This window comes from Propithecus coquereli, unplaced genomic scaffold (assembly GCF_000956105.1).
Source record: "Propithecus coquereli isolate 6110/MARCELLA unplaced genomic scaffold, Pcoq_1.0 Scaffold35, whole genome shotgun sequence".
NCBI lineage: Eukaryota > Metazoa > Chordata > Mammalia > Primates > Indriidae > Propithecus > Propithecus coquereli.
In genome coordinates this window covers 5,991,092-6,013,272 of record NW_012149174.1, presented here as the reverse complement: position 1 = coordinate 6,013,272, position 22,181 = coordinate 5,991,092, and the positions used below count along the sequence as shown (strand labels likewise).

Below are 22,181 nucleotides of genomic sequence, written 5' to 3'. Positions count from 1 at the left end.
ATAAAAATTGTGTACCATGTTTTGAATATATTGGAGCTCACTGACTTTACTTATAAAATAAATTCCTACAAGGAGGAATGCATTCAATTAATGTTAAGAGAATCTGCACAGCATTATTCTTACACAGCATAGATGGTAAGAACCAGACCAGAGCAGTCGTGACCAGAAGGTTCTCTCTGTGAGGTTGTCTCTGTGGGATCAACCTCCCATGACAAATATAGTTTTCATCTTTACCTGAAAAACTACTTTTTCTGCATTTAACAAATAAAATTTACAGTAACAAATATTTATAGCTTCCAGGTTACATGCCAACAATCTTTAGAATTATGAAAACAAACCTTCAATGTTATAGAAAAGCTCTGTGTTCTACTTAAACAGATTTGGACAAAACCTAACTTTATGATTTCAAGGTACAGAATATGTACAGATTTAGCTTAAAGTTTCTGATAACTGGTATATAGATACTTAACTTTTTATCTATCAAAACAAATGCCCATTTTTAATGACGTGTTTTAAATTCTCTAAAATGCTTTCTTGCGGTTTCTCTCAGGGTTCCTGCTAAACTACTTGTCATCTCTGGTTTATATTTTAATTTGAACAAACCTGAATCAAAGATGTTTAGCATTTATAATAATTTATTTCCACCTAAAAAAAAGAGTATTTCTATTTAGCAAGATTAAGGTATTACTCTAAAGCCCAGTTAGTGAATTTCCCTACTTTCTTCCAAAGTAATAGAAAAAAATTGTCCTCAGCTCCAAGGATTAAACCATGTGCTCTCTTCCTTGGCATTTAAATCAATGTAAAAATGTCCCTTGGAATTACTTCTGAGGGAGACTGTAAAAGTAAAACACATGGTATCTTCATGAGACTTGGAGTCTGGTTAGAGAAACAAGATTGACACACTTGAAACAGATTCTACCAAATGTTTGATTAAGTACAGAATGAGAAGTAGAAGCAATAATTGCTGAAGCACCTGCTTCGCACATAGCAGAGGCAAGAGGGATTAGGAAATTTGAGGGAAGTGTGTGGGACTAACACTAGACTCTGAAGAATAAGTGGAATTTGAACTGACAAGTGAGTAAGGGAGAGGATTCTGGGCAGGAGGAAAAAGGCTTAGCTCAGTATGTCAGGGGCAGGATGCACTTAGAAAACAGACCAGAGGGTGGCATTTGTTTTATAACTAGAATTTCCTCATGGTTTTTATCTGAGCACTTCCTAAGTTCTCTGAGTGTGATCTCGACACTGGCTTGTTTTTGGTCACACCTCTTTCTTTTCTCCATAAAACAACGGTGCATTCTAGACTACCATTCAATCTCTGACAGTGTGCATTGGGAAGGTTCTGTGGGGATGCATTCATAATGATGATAACCATCTTTTACCAAGTGCCTTTTAGGGGCTTGTATCAGTCAGGATAGGCTAGGTTATGCTGCAGTAACAAACAATTCCTCAAATTTCAGCAGATGAAAGTAACAAATTTTTATTTCTCGCTCATGCTACAAGTCCATTGTGGGGTGGTGAGGTGAGAGGCGAGGTCTCAGCTCGTGGCTGCCATTCAGGGACTCAGGCTGCCCATTCTACTACTTACATATACCATCGCCATTCATCAGAAAGGCCTGAATCTTTTCCTTGATACATTCTAATCCTCCTTTTTAGCTCACTGAGGATTCATCCTCCATGACATTTTCAGAGCCACTAGTGAACTTTTTAGTATGTTCCACATCTTATGGATAAAGAATTTCATGAATTTCTTAACCCATTATATTGATGAGTTTATCAGGTCAAGACAGTCATTGTGGTTTTTACTTGGGAATTCCTTCTGAAGTTGCTATTGGGTAAGTCATGTCTGTATTAATGGGAAAACTAGGTATGCGGAAAACAAAACTCTGAGACCTGGGATGGAGGCAGTGTGGTATAGCAGGGCAGGTAGGGGACTAGCAGCCTGGAGGCCTGGGCCCAGATTTCATCCCTGCCACCTGCTACTTGGGTGACTTTCGCATGCCATTTCACCTCTCTGAACTTCATTTTCTTTGATCGTAATATGAAAGGGTTGGTCTACATTATCCCTAAGGTCTCTTTCAGTACCACGATTCTCTACAAGTAAGAAACAAGTAAAATTTAAGGCTTGAAATGATTTGTGTCTTCTAGAATCCGTAACCTGTTTCTTTTTTAAGTTCTTCCTTGTAGAAGCAAGTTTGTTTTTCTTTAATGCAAGGAATATTAGTCCTTTCTTATACAATTAAGATCTATGTTCAAGATTTCATCAGCTTAGATGTACGTGTATTTGTACAATTTTCCCCCTTTTTACTCTTGTTATATCCAGTCTGAAATGGGGAAAGGGCCCTGGGCCGAGGTCAGTTGCCACTTTGGCAGCTTTACTTCTAACCTTGGAGATTCTCACGCCCATCACCAAAGAACCCTGAGTCCAGACGGTTACACGGAGGCAAACCCAATAATAATTGACCTCCAGAAAGGTCTGCCTCCTTCAGCAATTCTTCATGTTGCTGAAAGGGGCCACTTAGTGATGAAGCATGTAGATTTTTCCTTCCATTTAGGTTTGAGGCTGAAGTGCGTTTGGTTCCAGAAGAGCACGGCGAGCTCTGCCCGCCTTGTTCTGCCCTGCTGGCAGCTTCCCACAGATGAAAAAGAAGCATTTGTATGGCTTCTTCTAACTTGTCAGGCACTATAACTTATAGCACATTCAGACAGGAAAATGTTCTATAAATATAGAATCATGCAAAGAATGTCCTGGAACCAGAGTCTTATCTCTAAGTGTCTAGTAGGATTTACTGAGGCTACCAAATACCATATCACTGTCTGACAGCCAGAGGGGGAAATTGGACAGTATGACACATGGACAATATGAAAACGACAAAAGAGTTAGTTAATGACAGAATGCATGCTGAGAACTGAGAAATACATACATATTAATATGTACACACACAGAGTTGTGTGCAGTGACATATTCAATGGGATGTGGCAGTCTCATCAGGAAACTGGTGGTAGATGGCGTGTGGCTTGCCCCAACCTGGCTGTCCAACCATGGCAGAGCACCTGATGTCTTGCTTGCTTGTGTCCTTTCTCAGAGATGATTTAAGCACCATGCAGTGTCCACAGCTGGTTTCCAAGGAAGGCTTTGCTTGCTGTCAAGGCATTCGGCCACAGGTGGCTGCCAACCCCTTGTCTCTTCGGGGTGGCTATAGGATGCTGCCAGATTGTGTTTCAGGCGCCTTGTGTGGCCCCCAGGTTGCATTCTTTCTGCCATAATTCCTGTTCCCCTGCACTTGGTGACTCTGAGTGAGGCATTTTAATTCTTTTTGGTGATTAAAATCACTTCTTGTTTAGAGTCTAGAACTGAAATGCCTTCCCTGGTTTGAATGAAGCTGAGGACTGACGTAGGCTGAGAGCCACCAAAATGGCCCTGGGAACCCGCTGTGGACAGCCCTGGGTTGTAGGTAAACTCATGGGGATGATGGAGATTGATGTGCCGGTGTTGAGGGAAAACTCCTTTTCCCTCTCCTTTCTCTCATGCCCCCCTTTTCCTGTTCCCTTCTCCATTCCTCTCCCCACTCCTAGTGGCTTTTATGTTCTCCCCACTCTCTGCCAGCTCCAGTTTTCCTTTGGCTTTGGAAGCTACTCAGGATTCCAAGCATCTTTGAAATGGCTTTATGAGGTGCTGCGGACTTTCCGTCCTGAGAAGCCCATGTTTCAGGCACTGGTAAATGGTGGGATGTTAACTGACTGGAATTTTCTGACTGGGGCAAGTCCATGAACATAGCAATTGATGCTGAGTCAGATGACGTTAACCTTCTAGGATTTTGAGTCCCAGAGAGTCCAGGAGATACCCTACGTATTTTGATGAGGCTGTGCACACACGTGCAGGCGTGTGTGTGTGTGTGTGTGTGTGTGTGTGTGTGTGTGTGTAGAGAGAGAGAGAGAGAGAATCCTTAAAAATGTGGTTAATGCTCTTCTGAATTTCCATTTACTTTCCTAGGCAAACATTCTTATATAAACTTGCTTTCATAAGACAAATGAAGCTGCCCCCTCCTTTCCTGGTTGATGTGCTACCTCAGTGAAACCCACGATTTGACATTCGGGTCCTTACTGCGTGCCTGCAGGTGCTGGACAGTTTCTGAATCATGAAAACAAAACCTCTGCCTTTCACTGGATCTACTCCAGGTATTTGGCTTCTCTTTTTACTGCCTATGGTAAATACCTAAAATACACTATGTTTTATTCTCTTAGCCATCCCCTCGTGTGTTTCAATCTCACCCACGTTTGAACCATTTTTAACATATACAGAAAATGTGGTGAATTTAAAGATGTCAGTTTAAGAACAAAGCCCAGCTCAGACTTGTTTGGTCTCTCTTTGCAACCTACCAGCAGAACTAGGATAACTTACAGAATAAATCTAGAGCTGAGTATTTATTCCTCCTTGTCCTTTTTTTGTTGTTTATTCCTTCCTAAAAGTTATCAGGGCCTGCTTGAATTATGGTGCATTTTTTCTTGTCAGAGTTGATTTGATTTCTGGTTCCCTTGCCTCCCAGCCTACACTGTGTAATGACGCAGAGGCGGCAGATTGATGGGGAAAGGATTCAGAATGCTGCCCTGGATTTGGGTTTCAGCCTGCGTGCTGTCTGCTGCCAGAGATGTTTAGCAGATGGTCCCGGAGAGGTGGGACTGGGACTTGACAGGGAGGGGGCCCCAGGGGAAGAGGCTTCTATGGATGGGCTGGCTCTGCCCTTTCTCACCTAGCCGTTTTGACCCTGTCTGTCACAAGAGTCACAGAGCCTCAGCTTTTGTTGTTTTTAATTTTCAGCAGTTTGATTATGATGTGTATGAGTGTGGAACTCTCTTGAGTTTTCCTCTTAGGGGTTCACTGAGCTTCTTGAATCTTTAGGTTTGTGTCTTTTGTCAAATTTGGGGATCTTTCAGCCATTATTTTTTTAGATACTTTTTTCTGCACTGCATTCTTTCTCCTCTTCCCCTGAAACATCAATGACATGAATGTTAGACCTCTTGGTATTGTTGCACAGGTCCATGAGGTCTTTTTGATTTTTTGGTTTTTTTCCAAATCGTTTTTTCTCTCTGTTGTTCAGATTGGATACTTTCTATTGATCTCTCTTCAAGTTCATTCCATTACTGAGTCCATCCACTGAGATTATTTCGGTTATTATATTTTTCTGTTCTAAAATTTCCATTTGGATCTTTATGCCTCCCATTTCTTTGCTGAGATTTTCCGTTGCTTTCAAGAGTGTACACCTTTACTTCATGGAGTATTTTATAATAGTTGCTGTTAAGTCTTCATCAAAAAATTCTAACATCTGTGCCATGCCTACATTGGCATCTGTTGATTGTCTTTTTCCCACACCAGCTGAGATTTTGGATTGTATCCTGGACATTTGAATATTATATTATATACTATGGATAATGATGATGTATTTGTTTTAATAGGCAATTAACCTGGTTGGATTTGGGCCTCAAGTTTCAACCAGCCTTCTGTGGGTTGTGGTTTCAACGTCCATTCAGTTTTCAAAGCCTGTGTAGTGTGGTTCAGCTCTGTCCCATCTGCATCCCACCCAGGGGCCAGTCTGGGACCCAGGCAGAAGTCTGTCTTCTAGCTCAGTTCTCACACTTTGGTTTGCTAACCAGGATCGGATCCATGCATGCTCAGTTCTAGAGTGAGCCCAGGACTTTATAAACCACTTTATGGGGTTGCTTTCTTAAGATACTCCTTCTCCTCAATTGCTGTAGGATTATCTGGTTCCCTGCAGTTTCTGAACCTCTGGCCAGGAAGTCTGGGCTTTAGTTACCCCTGCTCTGCCTGTGCTTGGCTGCACACTTCCTGTGACTGTACCCGAGTCCAAGGCCAGCAGCGGGAGGAGGGAGACAGAAAATAGTCGATGGGGATTCACCCCACCCTCTTGGGGCCACAGCCTCAAATCAGAAAGGAAGCTTTCTTTTCCTCCTCGTTTTAGGTGCCTTCTGGCCCCCACTGTGGCTTCTACCACCTCCATGGGATTGCCTGGGGGTTGAGAGGCACAAATAGAGAAAGGAAAAAAAAGGAGGAAAAATGGGAAATTTCCCCCCACTCTCTCTGGGCACTAGGAGAGGCCTTCCTTCTTGAACCTGTACTAGAGGGCTGCTCCTGAGGCCTTCTGCCTGTTTCAGTAGCTTCCGGGGATGGGAGTGTTACCAGAAGGAAAAACAATGGTGAACTCACTGCTAGTTCCGAGGTACTTTGAATTCTGGTCTTCCTCCGCAATCTACCTGCTACTGTTTACTTTTCAGATCCCTCAAATAACTGCTCCCTGCATTCCAACCAGCTTTCATTGCTGCATCCAGTGGGAGACACAGGATGTGAATGTGATTCCAACCCACAGCTGAATCTGAGATCCTTTATTTATTTATTTATTTATTTTTTATTTCAGCATATTATGGGGGTACAGATGTTTAGGTTATGTATGTTGCCCTTGCCCCCCCCAAGTCCGAGTTTCAAATATGTCCATTCTTCGGGTGGTGTGCATTGCACTCTTTGTGTATGCATATACCCGTCCCCTCCTCCCTCCTCTCCCTCCCCCTCCCCCCTGCCCAACATCCAATAGATGTTATTCTTATTTGTGCATTTATGTGTTGATCAGTTAATACCAATTTGATGGTGAGTACATGTGGTGCTTGTCTTTCCATTCTTGGGATACCTCAATTAGTAGAATGTGTTCCAGTTCTATCCAGGAGTATACAAGAGGTGCTATATCACCATTGTTTCTTAAAGCTGAATAGTACTCCATGGTATACATATACCACATTTTATTAATCCACTCATGTATTGATGGACACTTGGGCTGTTTCCACATCTTTGCAATTGTGAATTGTGCTGCTATAAACATTCGGGTACAGGTGTCTTTCTCATAGAGTATCATTTGCTCTTTTGGATAGATGCCCAGTAATGGGATTGCTGGATCGAATGGTACTTCTACTTGTATCTCTTTAAGGTATGAGATCCTTTATTTTTAAATGAAATCTTTGCATGGAGTACCTGAATTTTAAACATCACCACACAATGTATAACTCACCCCTGCTCTTTTTGAAGCAGGGCTGGATCTGAGAAACCAGACGATGACATGAGAATGCAGAAATGAAGGCATGTGAACTGCACCCCACCCAGCTTTCAGAGCCCCTGGGCACACTCTAAGGGCATTACAGAAACGTAGTGGCTGATGCTCACAAGCTCTCGGTGGTGGCTGGATTCATGTTCTGTCCAGATACCATTTTGTTTCCCTCCTCCCCCAACAACTCTCATCCCCTCCTGCTAAAAAGGAATAAACAATTTCCTTCAGTCATTGTTTCCTGCCCACTCACAGATGCTCTTAATTAGTGCAAAATTGCAGCAAAATTGCTAAATAAATCTATTTTACTTGTTTTGGGTTTGTTTCTCTCAGAAAGCTTAGGCTTCCTCATCATCAAGACATAAACACACTCTCAGAGTTTTGTTTAGTTTGAGTCAAGGACTCAGAACCTTGTTCTTTTCTAGGAGCACAACCATAACGCACAGAATCAATTGTTAGTTATCTTTCCCAGCAGAACATTGCTGGTTCTAAAACCTTTCAGGAGCTTAGTAGTGGTGGGAACGTGCGTTTGGGAGTATTGAAACTTTATAAAAAGTATCCTGAACACTCTGTCAATTATCCATCATGATGAAGGAACCGATCATTTAAATCACTCAACATACAATTTCATCCCCCAAAGAACCACAGCATAGAAATACAGAGGAGTGGACCATTAGAAGCTTTCTTTTGCTTATTTTACATTTAGTTTTCACACCAAAACAATGTAAAAAAATGTATGTACAAAAATTACTTGTAAAGCTGCTGGTGTCACTGTTCTTAGTTTGACAATTTCTTTTAGGCTGCATGAGGTCATTCATGGATGTGAGGATATAACCTGTGAAGAAGGAAGCTGTTATTCCAAATTTTAAGACAAAGAAAGCTTTCACACAAGGCAGAATCGATAGCTCTCTTTTCTAGGTCATGGGTGGGCCTCCTTTTTTCTTTAAATTTTTAAAAATTCTACCAGTTTTGCTTGGGGCTTATGGTATTGAATTAATATATTTCTTTCATGTGCACAAGTGTAGGCTGGTAGGCAAAGGAGTATTTGAAAAGATTGCTTTATTTTTTGCTTTGTCTTTTAGGAGTAAAATCTCAGAATTCAGCTTCATGGCTTGAGAGAATCATTTTCTCTTTTAAAACAACAACATTTAATGCTGAGATAATAAATGGTAAAAATATCCCAAAGCCTCATGGTTGTGCTTGTTGCAATCTTTTTGAGTCAGATCCATTATCTCTACACACTGAATGACTCAGTGATCACTTTTTACCCTTTGAGAAGTAGAATCTCAGATATCTGCAAAATAGCTACTAAACAGCATGAGTTAGTTGTGCATCGAATCTTCTGCTGTCCTTAATCTGAATTTTTGGAATTTTTTCTATGTAACGAAGACATTTGACTCTCATTAGAAGAAGCCAGCTCGAGTTCCAATACTCATTTCCTGGAGAAGGTGCCAGATACAACCTTCACAAAACAAAAAGGGGGATGCTTCCTTTCCTTGGAAATCCAGGACCATGTGTGCCCTGAGAAATGCTTGTCTGAGGCCGGGGAGGTTCCTTTGTGTGAATGTCCTGGTGGTTTAGGAGTGGAGGGGTCCCCATCCCTGCGGGAGCTCAGGAGCAAGGCCATTTCTCTGTGGCAACTCACTGAAATGCTCCATTTGACATTTCAGCTCAGGCTTGCTGGGGACAGACAGGCCAGTCCAAAATGATGGAACCTCCAACCACCTTCTGCTTAAGCTGCTGCTTCACCTGTCTGAAGAGGAAGTGCAGGTGGCAGACAGGACTGGGAATCCATGTGCCCACCTCCTGGGAGCGATGGGGTGGCATTGTTATGGCCACTGGATAGTTGAAACGTGGATGATAGGCATTTAGTGTACCCTGGTATTTAGGGAATTGTTTGGAGTAAAATCATAATTATAAAAATTGTTTTGAAAAGAAAAAGATGGTTTTTGTCCTTTTCTATTAAGCCTGCCATTGGTGTTTTAAGGTGCTCAGAGAATTCTATTCGTGGGAATTTGGGAAGGACAAATGTTGATATGTGCACTGGAGAATTAAGACAAATGATAATTGAAAGAGATGATAAAAGCTAGTGGTTTCCATGGGGAAATAATCACAAACTGCTGTCACACTGATTCCAATAAGAACATTGCTTTATGTGAAATGTTTTTTAAACAGCTCAACCAAAGCATTAAGCCAGGGCACTTCCGAGGGCATTTATTTGTTGTATGTTTCTATTATATCCGCGTCTGAGACTCTTCAACTTATATTATTTACTATTCTAGCTGCTGTGTTTAGCTTCTCTGTGGTCAACACTCAGTTGGAAATGAGAAATATCAGATTGCAAGAAGGGTACTATTTGTGGATCCTTAAGATAATTCTATAGTTTCACCATATTGATTCACCATAGGGATTCACAATTACTCATCCGTGAAGTTCCTTTCATGTGTTACCCAGGTTAAATGCTACTTCTGTGTTGTAGGTGTCTCTTTAATGATGCTAGGAAGAGCTTTGATGTGCTTTTGGGCTTCTAGCAGTGGAGGCTGCTTCCCAAAAGCTGCTTTGTATTTTCAGGCATTTATTTTGGAGTGATACTCAGGTGTTCCATCTCTTTGTGTCCCCATCGTACCCTGTAGAGATTTCTGTTGGAGCCCTATAGCCTTCATTGCATTTGTTTGTTTACACAGCTGTGTCCTATATTAAATCATAACGCAGAGCCTGGCATGAGGCACAAGTGCCCGCTGAATGAATGAATGACTCTTTGGTCAAATCTCACTGCCTCTTTCCAAAGAATGCTGTGCAGGAGCCCTTCCATTCGTCCCCTCGCAGGCCCAACCTCTACCCTGCTCCCTGCTCTGCCCCTGGGAGGCTGACCTGCATGGACCAACCACACCCTCCCTCTTCTCTACCTTCTGTTTGGGTTTGGCCAACAGGAGACAGGAGATGGGTGGTGGGGCAGACAGTCAGGTTGGAGTATGTTACAGGATTGGCTGTGTTTCTCTATTAAAGGCCTTCTCCGTATGGTTTCCCCTGGGCTTGTCAGGGCTGCCTGGTGTTACCAGATACAGGTATTGCATTATTCCTTATTGGTTTCCTTATAACCTGTCCACACCTTTGTAAGTGGTCTCTCTGTTAAATTAGCCAGTTTGAACGAGCTCACTGGATCCTGCTGGGACCCCGACTGATGTGCCCAAGTCACCCAGGTGACAGCATTGGTTATATTCTAGGTATCATAGGGGTGGAATGATACCTTTCTTCACTTATCATAAGCATCACGGCCAACACTCCTGTAACAAAAGATAGGTTAACAAGAGAAAAACATAACAAATTTATTTAACCAAGGTTTTACGTGACATGGGAGCTGTCAGAAATGAAGACCCAAAGATCCAAGGAAAATGATCTATTTTAATGAAGAATGGACAGCTGTGTAGAGATGTGATTGGGCAAAAAGGGTGTAATCTAGCACTAATAGACTGAGTAGGGAAACCCAGCAAGGCTTGTCTATTTCAGATTCTTCTTGTCTTCTCTGCGAAGCAGTCCTCCCTCCTAGGAATGGAGCGGAACCCCCTCTGGAATGAGGGTATTCAAAGGAGAAGAGAGAGGGAGAGAGTGACCTTTCTATGGCTTGCTTTGGGGAAGAGGGTTCCTAGTTTCTTTTGACCTGCCTTGCAGAAGAGAAATTCTGGTTTCTTGGACTTGCTCCAGAGAGAGAAAGAGGGAAGAGAGACAGGCAGGATACAGTCACAGAGAACTTGCTCTTGAGGCCCTTTCAATGACCTTCGGTTTAAAGTTCTCAGCATGCCAAAGCGCCGTGCTTTGGGGTATCATGTTCTGAGCCCCAACCGTATCATAATCTGTCTCCCATGTATTATTTCAAGTAAACACCCACTTCTAGGCCAGCCTACTTCCGAATTGGAATCAAGCGGAGCAGGGGTTAGCACGCTACAGCTTGCAGGCCAAACGCAGCCTGCCTGCCGCCTGTTTTTGTAAATGGAGCTTTATTGGAACGCAGCCACGACCATTTGTTTATTTATTGTCTGCGGCTGCTTTTGAGCTCCAACGTGAGGAGTTGCAACAGAAACTCTGGCCTGCAAAGTCTAAAATATTGGCTATTTGACCCATGATAGCAAAGGTTTGCCAACCCCTGATTTACAGGAAAACCAAAACATGCGAACTTCATCCTTTTCATCATCGAGAGGCTCCTGGGCCAGATGCTGGGGGCAGGTTTGAGTGGTCCCACGACAGTGAAATGGGAGGTTTCAAGCCCCAGGCCTAAGTGCTCGTGGAGCATCACTGCCACTGGCTGTGGCAGCCTGGGAAGGCACTCGTCAGCGCGGGGCAGAGAGAGTGTGACCAAGCCGAACGAGGAGGCACGTGTGTTCAGATGTGTTCAATGTGTGATTTCAGAACAAATAATTTCCTGAAAAGAATGACTCTCCGGAATGTTTTAGCATTTCCCTATCAAGTTACTTTGTACCTGTCTGTCTCCCCCACTGGACCGTGAGCGCCTTCTGGGAGAGTCTGGGTTTTATTCGGATCTGTATTCACCAGGGCCTGGCATGGAGTGGCTGAGGCTCAGTAAATACTGATCGACTGAATGGTAATCAACAACTAACTCGGAAAAGGAAACATTAAATAAGGGGGTGGAAGGTAGTAACTGGACGATATATTAGTTGATGTTCTCCAGCTCTCTCTGACTAGAGTGCCTGCTCAACCTTCACACAGCAAGAACAGCCATGGGAAAGGCTGTTCTCTCAGAAAGGGGCTCCTCAGGGAAGAACGGCCATGTCATTTGTGGGGCCCAGTGTAAAATGAAAATGCAGGACCTCTTCTTCAAAGATCATGAAGAATTTCAAGACAGTGTCAGCAGAGCATTAAACCAAGCCTGGCCCTTCTAAGAGGGACAGGTTGCACACCCAGGAAGCCGGCCCTGCCCTATGGATTCCTGAACGAAAGGCAGCCTGTGAGAAATTGGGGAGGGTTCCTTCGGTCCGGAGGGACCGCATGGTGCTCAGCCACTGTGAGGGCAGCCCGGGCTGTCGGGATGCTAGGGCTGCGGGCTCTAGCGACTCTGCGATGGTGTGTGTCTGATAATGCCTAACCTAACACTCGATCACTTCCAAAGCGTTCGCAGTGATCTCAGACCCTCACACCAGAGTGGATTTCTCTTCCCCAAACCCAGACACCTGGCTGCATAATGACCAACCTGCCTGTTCCTGCCCTGCTCCAAGGCAGTTTAACCCCAAGTCACCTCTGCCACCCCAACATACCACATTTGTACTAAAGCATCTCAGGGCTAGCCTGTTTAGATGTTTCTCTTTTGGGTGACAGACACTTCCTGCCTAGAGAACAATGTGTATACATCAATGTTCCCTTTATCTTGTCCCCAGAACCCTCCCCTGCCCCTTTCCCGCCATGAGACGGGGTTTAGGGACCCATCCTAACCACTCTGCAGGATCCCTTGTGCTGTGACACCCCAAATCCTTCCTGATGCTAGACATCCACCCAGGCAGCTGCTGGAGCTTCTCCTGCCCCCAGCCCTTCCCACGCTGCATGCTGAGCCCTCCCCTCCCCTTCCCTTGGAATCATGGGGAATTTTCTAGAGATCTCCAGGTGGTGACAGCTATAGGTGGGGAGCTCTGGGCTCTAGCCAGTGCCTCCTTTTCATGGGAGGGGTCCCCATTTTTGCTTCTTCCAGACCACTGCCTTCCCCAACCCTTCATCCACTCATCCTTGCTGCAAAATGAGGCTAAGGAGTCATCCTAACCCCTCTGCTCATGGGAGCTCCTCCTGCTCCCTGCTAAAAGGTGGCGGCTACCTCACAGTGCTGGAAAGCCACCCTCCCCAGCCCTGGTGGTGACAACTCCTGGTCCTCGCCCTGCAGCCAGGTGGCATTACCCCATCACCCTGTGCCGAGGAGGATAATCGAGGGCCTCGAGCATTTCTTCTCCACACAGACAAGCCTCCAGCATCATGGTGCTGAACCAACAAAACTAGCCTGTAAGAAGGCACATGTTCTTTTTTTCCCCTCAAAGTTCTTTCTTTTCTTTCTTTCTTTCTTTCTTTTTAATTTGTATAACTTTAAGGGGGTACAAGTGCAATTCTGTTACATGGATATTTTGTGTGGTGGTGAAGTCTGGGCTTTTATTATATCCTCACCCAAATAATGTACATTGCACCCAGAACCCCCAACCTCCCACCCTTGGGAGTCTCCAGTGCCTGTCATTCCACTCTATGGCCGTGTGCACACATTGTTTAGCTCCCGCTGGTAAGTGGGGAGGCACGTATTCTTGAAGCTCTAAGCTTTGGGAAACTGCAGTAGATAAGGGAGTTTTTTTTTTTCTGAATGGGGCCAGCATCATGTCATATAAAGCCACCATTAAGGGAGAGCCTGATGGGGTCGAGTGGAGTTTGCCTTTGATCACAAGTGCGCAGTCAGACAGTCCCGGGGGCCTGTGCGATCTCATGCTTAGCCTGGGAGCTGGCTGTTTCGGGCCTCGTTTGTCTCCCTGTGACTAATGTGGCCTTAATGACAGCAGCTCCCTAAGAGCTCCCTGAGCCTGTGTGCACATTTTGATGACAGCTAAAGCAGCCTTGCCCCCATCTCACACTCTTCGTCCTTCCCTTCCCCACCACGCTCCTGGTTCCTGACGCTGCTTGTGTTGTGTGTCTCCCACAGGGTCCCAGGTGGCAGATCCGTCTCCAGCCTTGGGCAGGCCCTGCTCAGTCCCTGGACGAAGAAGCCTGGAGGTTCCTGAGATATATCAGCACCACCCAGGTTGTGTTTCAGGCTCACGGCGGTTTGAGAATAACGTAAAAGATTGGGATTGCCCCTTTGAAAGAAGGATTTGTCAGTGAGGGGCTGGGAAGTTTCTCAGCGACTCCTGGTAGGGACTTGATAGGGCTGTGATTTCGGCAGCATTGCTGCTTAAATTCATCCACTCACTGGAGGCAGATAAGATGCCTTCCATTTGCTCGGGCATCTTCTTCCTTCCAGGAGTATCATCAACCTGAAATGTTTTAATGATTCATCCCATAGTGTTCTGAAGATCCACTTTAGAAAATTGTTTTGGAAAACCATTTGAAGCGACAGATTGGTCCCCGTGAGTAGGCAGTCAAGTGTGTCACAAAACAAAACCATCATCTGGAGGTTCAAGTTCCATTTTGTATTTGGAGGAATTTGCCTTTTCACTCTTCTGCGGCAGATGCTTGGCAGCCAGGGACGTGCTAGGCAAGAGAGCAGAGGAGACTTTGCAGGCAGTGTGCTGAGAAGTTAATGAATCCAAAGGCTCTCTGTCCTTAGAGCAGTTTAAATCATTACTGAGCGCCGGCCTTTATTAGTGACTTAACACACTGTGGCAGCGCCTGCCCAGCTGCAGGCTGAGCCAGTGCCCCAAGCAGGCAAAGAGATTGTCCATTAAGGAGAGTCTATGGCTCTTGACACGTTAATCAGGAGGTTCCATTCCCAAGTTGCCTGATCCCAGGGGAAAGAGAGACAGAAGAGGAAATCAAGGCCCCAGGGAAACAGCCCTGCATGGAGAGGTGCTAGCAAATGAGGAGCTCAGACTGCCTGTGAGCTGTGCGGTGGGGCTGGGGGTGCATGGGGAATCCTGGATTCTTTTCGTCTCCCTCCAGCCTGGGCTTTTGGTATCCTACTTCTCTTCCCCAACCTCGCTTATCCATGGGAGAGAATATATTTCTAAATCTTCAGGAGTCTGGCTTAGGGGTAAAACAAAGTCCCATTTCGCTTATGATGTGGTCAGACAATCATATGGATTTTAATATTTGTCACCCAATCATGGAAGTAAAAGTTTATTGAATTAATCATGAGTGATGGGATGAATTGGTCCCTGTGCGGCACATCATTTTATCTTATTTTGCTGCTGCAAATTAATTTGGCAGACTTATGCAGACTTAATTAAAATACTGAAATTTTAATTTTACAGTTTGGTTTTACATGAAGGATAAGAATCTGGACCTCTTAACTGTCGCTATAAAAAGCCCTTAAAGGCCCTAGAGAAAAACAAGAGGTGTTAAATTTATGAGTTGAATTTGAGAACTATGGGCTTGACTCCCACCCGCCAAAATAAATTGACCTAGTGCAAGCCTCTAAATTCCATTGTATATATATTTCTTATTAATTTTCTGTAACTTATAAAAGGCATATTTACTTAGAAGCAGCTCTTGAGGCATGAAATGGTCATTTCAGGCCCTTCTTGGATCTTTCCCCGTGCTGTGGGCTGAGAGGAGAAAAATTCTTAAAAAACAAAACAAAACAAAACAAAGATGAAGCATTCTACAATGTGATGTTGTAAACCTGGGCGATTTACTTTGCTCCTCTGGCTCTCATTCGGATCCTGAAATGGAAGAGATTGTATCAAATTATTTCTGCCGTCCTAAGGTCCATCCCTTCCAGTTCTGTGGGCTTGTACTGTGCACAGAGTAGTACAGAATTGTTACTAACCAAGTATTTTTGAGAGCACACACATGGCCAGGAACCGTGCTAGGCCCTGGGGATATAGTCTATGCCCTCAAGGTTCTAACAAACTAGTTCCAAAGGCAGATAAGTGGATATATAATTATTATTCAGCTTGATGAGCGCAGTAATAGAGAATTGGTTGTTGAAGCTTACTGGAAGGATTTTTATCCTCCAGAAACAATGAGATAAAGTTTCAAACCTCACAATGGTTTTATAATCAGGGGCCATTTTATCCAAGTATGGGACTGTGCTTTGATGTACTTCTGGGTTACTAGGAGACCAGCAGTGGGAGCCATCAAAGATGACACTACGTGGTTCAAAATCACAATCTTTTACTAACCAAATGCTCCCTCCCTCTCTCTCCATGTAATGTACAGCTTTTGGAGGCTTTTGTGGCTTATGCCTCATTTAGAACTCATCTTGACAATGAAAGCCTGAAAAACTGGCAGAATATTAGAGTCACTGTTACCTAAAATTTTCACAGTTAGCAGAGTGAGTCATAATGGGCAAGGAAAAAAAAAAAAACCTCTGAAGTTATTAAAGTGAATTCCACCCCCATTGTCTTATGCTACTTTTTAAAATATAAAAAAAATTTTTTTCTCTCAAATTTGTGTTCAAGCTTGTACAGCAAGGCCCAGCATTTGACATGTTCATCGTTGATTTATTCATTCTTCAATTCAGCAGGTATTTGCTGAGCACCTGCTTTGTGGCTGGCACTGTGCTGGCCACTGGGATGTCAAACCTGAATGAAACACTCACACACACTGGTAAATAGCAAGGGTAAGAGAACTATGTGTTCTCTAACAGGGGGTGTACAGATGGGTGAGGAAGGCTTTCTAGGCTGAGGGAACATGGGAACAGAGGCTCAGGGCATGGGACGGCCTGGCAATAGAGAGCAATGGGTGTGGTACCCTTGGGCATGTCCATCGTAGTGACTTTGGGGGCATGGCTGGGGCTACACTCTTCTTAGCGAAACACCAGACCAGAGGAAATGGTATTTGGGTAGAGTGTGCAGAACATCAAGCTCAGGTTAGTTAGGTACTATTGTTTTTTCTAATGTGAAAGACTATGATGCACAGCAAAATTCTGCAGTTGATGATACACTGTCTGCCGCTGACACGAAATGGTTAAATCACAAACACAGCACTCTGTTCTAAAGGGAAGGCTCCAGATCCAACTTTTTATGTCAACCCCCAAACCATATGCCTCCAGGAAGCATGCCTCACAGTACAAAATTAATCTAAGCAATGGTGGCTGTTTTAAAAAGGAAAATAAATATTTAAAAGCCTGTTTTTCTGTTTGTTCATCCATCCATCCTTCCATCCATCCAGCCATCTACATAGTTATCTACACATCTATCTATTTGTAAGAATAACCTAAGAAGCCAGGCTCTGGAGATTGGGACTACAGCTTTACAACGATAATATCTATTATATTTACTGCTACACACACATACACACACACACGTGCGTGCACACACACACACACACACATTCCAGGATAAAAACAATAAAAATACACTTCTGCCCTTGAGCCTTTCAAAAATAATGGTACTGTATAAATATACAGTTGATCATTAAAGGGATTCTTGCCAAAAGTTCCAAAATTTTAAGGGCTGCCTTTGCCAGATTCTACTTATGGCTTGGCAGAAATGCTATGCAAGCTTTTGGGATCCAAAATGAAACAAAAATAAGTTAGATCCCTTTAAGTCCAATAACTAAAAAACATTTCAGAAAGTATTTTTTCCTGGAGTTTATTTTCCTTTGTCCAGACCTAATTTGCTTTATATGGCTAAAATTACAAGAGGAATTAGACAGAGAACATAATTAGTTGAGTTAGAGCTTAGCTAGAAGTTACTACTCTCACTTATTTTGCTTACGAGAGAGTTTATTGAAGCCCTGGCCATAAATCTTAACTAGAAAGTTTGAAAAAAATCAATATTTAATTAATTTTTAGAGGGAGAATTTTTATGGAGGACTTTTAGTTGTTTTCAAAAGCTAATGACTATCAATGAGATGGTTAATAAATGGTTAAAACTGAATAACTCCTGTGTTTTATTTTTGAGCTTAGAGAGGAAGGGGGAACATTGTCAGAGAGACTGAGTGGAAAAGAATATCTCTCCACCAGGGATATATCTGTGCAAGATGAAATCTGTAGAATAATTAGAAATGCTTAAAGTAGAAGAGAAGAAAGCCCTAGTCCTTGACTTTGGCAAAGGAGGAGTGGCTGGACCTCCAAGCCCTGACTCTTGGCCCTTAATATTTACCTGGCTTTTGGAGGCCTCTGGCTAGTTGTTGGTGCCAACCTCTTTCAAGCAGTGGTCCCCAACCTTTTTGGCACCAAGGACCGGTTTCATGGAAGACAGTTTTTCCACGGACCGTGGGTGGGATAGGGTGAGTGTGGTGCGGAGCTCAGGCCCTGGGGTTGGAGACCGCAGTGTTAGGGGTAGCGTAAGAGGGGCTGCTGTTTTCTGTTTAAAGCTCTGGCCCAGGAATAGCTTCTTCTCAGTAAGAGAAGTAATTGCTAAGGCACAGGTGTGACCAGGCTGGAACATTTTGCAGGGGCTTTACAAAAGGCCTGCAATAAACTCACAGGGCCACCTGCATAAGAATTACCTAGGGAAGCTTATCAAAATGCATGTTCCCAAATGTCAGCCTCCAGGAGTCTGCTTTTGCATATCTGGAATGGGACCCACAATCTGCATTTTAAGTATCTCCTAGGTGATTCTGATGCAGGTGGACCACACCTTGAGAAACACTGTGAAAAAGGCTAGAGTAGGTTTTGATGGTATTAGGAGGGAATTATGAACAAGGACCGGTGAGCATCCATATCCTGATCTATCACATGGAGGTTCTCAGGGAGAAGGGCACACAAAGAACAATAGCAATGGGAATCATCATACCACTTTCATAAAAACACCCTGGGAAGCTTCCCTGGAGCAAATGGCTTAGGCTTCTGAGGTCCAGGCATGCTGTGGGGGCCCATAGAACTGCCCTGGATTAAGTAACTTCCCGCTGGAGGCGCATGGAGCAGAGGGCTAGGGAAAGTGCTGATATTTAAGGCACAGTAATCTGCCCACTGGTAGAACAGGCCCAGTGAACACTCTGAGCTCTGACTAATTAGATTAGCAACTTCTCTTCCCTTGAGTGGGTGGGTGAGGAATGGGAGGTGGGCAGGCAGAGACATAATTTCCATTTATCTGTGGGAGAATAGTAGGAGATGAATTATACAAAATAACATGCTGATGCTCCCTGCTAATAAATGTATTCTGTAGTAGTTGCTTGAGAAAAGACTCATTCCATTTTCTGTTATTATTTTTCCCTTTAAACAATGGTTGGACATAGAGAAGTAGAAAGATACTGGTTGAAGGAAAAGAATATATAAGGGTTTCACTTTTTCAACTTTCCTCTAAGATGTCTAAATCCTAGCAGAAGAGTCTCTCATTGTCTCTGATAAATAGTGCCGGGACGATTTTGTCAGGCCAGCCCTAGGTTTTAGCAAGAGTAGTGCAGATGCTATATTAGTAGCTGAATAGGCTCTACATAATATGCGCTTCTTAGATTAAAATTTGGGCAAGTCAGTTAAATAAAAGGATTAGGAAAGCCTAGGATGTCTGCTTAAGAAGAATATTGCTTGCTGCTATGTTTTCCAATGAGTGAAAGCAGTGAACCTCAAAACATCTGGAATGATCTTTCATCAGTGATGTGCTAGCAAGAGCTGCTGCATTCATGGAGCATCATGATGACTGTGGGAGTTTTGAGGGATTCGGGGGAAATACTGTTGCTCGGTAAGGTAAATATCTTGTCCACAGAACTTATTTTCTCTGGTTCCCACAGCCTCAGCCTTGCAAAATGCACCAGCCTCAAACACAAGTCAGAATCCCTTATGAAGTGTATTTGCTTAATGTGCAGTTGAAATTAGAGACTTGCTTCTGTTTGACTTGGATATACATTCTCTTTGGTTTTCTTATCTAATTTTGATGGATGAGTTAAGAGAAGTGCTTTGGTTAGCTCAGGAAGTGCTTCCTGCCTGGGGCTCTTGCCCTCCTTCCTCGGGAGGAAGCTCATTAGAGCAGTAAGTCACAAAGCACACTGCCTTATCAGCAGGGACAGCCTATTAATTTCACTTGACCCATGATCAGCTGTTTACTTTGGATAACATCTGCCACCTTTCTGAACCTTAGTGGCCCCACCTTATCTGCCTGAAAGAAGGAATAGATAATCTTGTGAGTATCCTTCTGAGATCTATGCCTATGATTGTATCTTGCATCTTGTCCTAGGGCCACTGTGGGTAGCAAAGACGTCTATGCTTTGTGAGCACTGTCCTCTGTGTCTGGAATGCCTCTCGGTCAACTTCTCTTCATCCTTCAAGACCAACACACCTCTGCAAAGCCGTTCTGACCCCTCTTCCCTCCCGTCTTTGCCCCTGATTTGTTCTCTCCTGTACACCCTGTGCACATGGCTGTAGCTGCTCTTAACTTCCCTTCAAGCCTGCATACGGTCTCCACGAGGTTACTTATTATCTGGTAATTGAAATCCCTCCACACATTTTATAGCAGTCTGTGGTTCCCTGGGGAGGGGAGTAGTTAGCTGTGGAGAAGGATATAACTCTCCTATTATGGTTTTCAGGGACTGGGGAAGCAGTAAGTTCCTACCTGCCATTTATCATCCAGCGTTTTAAATTATTCACATTGATTTCCAATCCTACAGATTGCATGCGATCACATGAATACAGACAACCTGGCTACTGATGCCAGCCCTGCACAGAAGCCCTGGTCGGTGTGTCTTGATGACAGATTTGGCTTAGCTCATCAAATCCACAGCAAGCAATGCCGCCTCTACTCTTTAGGGTGAGTATATTTTTCACAGCAGAAGAAAACACAGACTCTCCTTTAGGCAGCCGAGGCTTCTTCAGCAACACAAGGTTAGGAGTGGTTGCAGCATATAACAGGTGCTGTGCTTTGCATCCTGACATCGTTTCAGACTGATCTCTTTCTTATGCAACTGCAGGAATGTGCAGATAACAGATGCCTCCTTGTCTGGAGCCACTTTCCCCCCATTCTGTTGGTAGTAAGTTGGCAGCTCCAGTTTTCAGCATGAAGATGATCCTCTTGGTGAAACCAATGATACTGAGAGCATCCTTATTGTAATGAGAGAGAAGAATATTAATGAGCACAGCCAGGAAAAAAAAGGATGTTAGAAATTTTATACACAGTTATGAGTGACCCAAGACAAGTAATGGCCACTGCTGATGTTTATGTTTTGTATAAATGATAAATCCATATATAGTTTTACATTTTTTTTTTAACAAAAGGGACCTCCTATGAAAACCATGTGATTTTGTCAAAACTATTTGGAAAAAATTGATATTCAGTTATTCAGGTTGAAAATGACCTGGATGTACAAATGGATTTAGAGAGAGTTTTACAAAGAATGAATATAAACTAATGAGACTATTTCATCAAATATGCCAGTACTTATATAAACTGGCCTGAACTTACAAATGTTAAATGTTTCCAAAAAAAGGTAGGAGGAAATTATGTTTTGTTTGGAACACCCTGTTCCATAGACTCTTTGTAGGAGCAATGTAGATTCTCAGGCTAGACCACTGAAGTCCTTTACAAACAGTACTGGGGAACCCAAGGAGTGTCACATGCTTGTTCCTCACCTGTAGGCTTTACCACCTCTACAGGCTACATTCAGGCCCAGGTATGATAACCACCAACCATAATCCTAGGTGGTCAGGGTTAGGTGCTGAAGGGATCACCAGTGCTGTCAAACTATAAGCAAACAAAAATTACTAGTCATTGTGGATTTTTTTTAAAGATTCAAATAAGAATTTAAAGATAGTGGGAACATTTTTATGTGGTTTAAATGAAGAGCAATGGTATATGTCGGTGGGGCTTTCACACAGTAGGCCCTCAACATGTATTTGCTATTAAAGGATTGCTTGAAAGGAGAAGACTAGGGAGGGAAGCTGGTTATGCTTTGCTTTAGATGTGGAGGCTGTGAATTTGAAGATGAGATGCTCTGCCAGTTGATTAGAACAGAACTCTTTCCGGGAGGCCACCAGCTATGCTTCGAGATTGTAGGAAGGATGGGAAGTTGTGACAGCAGAGTTTATTTTATGTCACATTAAAAATGTATGAAAGTAGGTCATAAAAATAATTGCATAGTACCACATGCAAATTGGAAATCTCAGCTTGGTCCTATTTTCCTGCTCCAAAGTGCCTTTATATTTTACTTAATATTTTACACCCTGGAATAATTTCATTTAAAGTGTATAACTGAATAAAATAAAACTTGGAAAGCTTTGGGGAACATTTTTAAATTCCTTTTTGCTTTCCTTGTACTTCGGAGCTGTTAGATAAGATAATTCTGCAGTAAAGTTCATATTATTACATGTAAAAAAGTAGCTTATCATTTAAAAACATTTTTATTGATGCATAATATTTTACATATTTATGAGCTACATGTGTTATTGTGTTACATGCATAGAATGTGTAATGACCATGTCAGGGTATTTAGGGTATCCGTCACCTTGAACATTTATCATTTCTATGTGATGGGGACATTTCAAGACCTCTCTTCTAGTTACTTTGA

At 43.2% G+C, this 22,181-nt stretch overlaps 1 protein-coding gene across 1 annotated transcript in view; it reads left to right on the top strand.

The window, feature by feature from the left end:
* METTL24 (methyltransferase like 24) overlaps window positions 1–22,181 on the top strand; it is a 103,941-nt gene that overhangs the window by 17,408 nt on the left and 64,352 nt on the right. Inside the window, exons 2-3 of the mRNA XM_012651235.1 lie at window positions 13,780–13,878; window positions 20,289–20,428. Coding sequence (XP_012506689.1) covers window positions 13,780–13,878; window positions 20,289–20,428 — 239 coding nt within the window. The remainder of the gene's footprint in view (window positions 1–13,779; window positions 13,879–20,288; window positions 20,429–22,181) is intronic.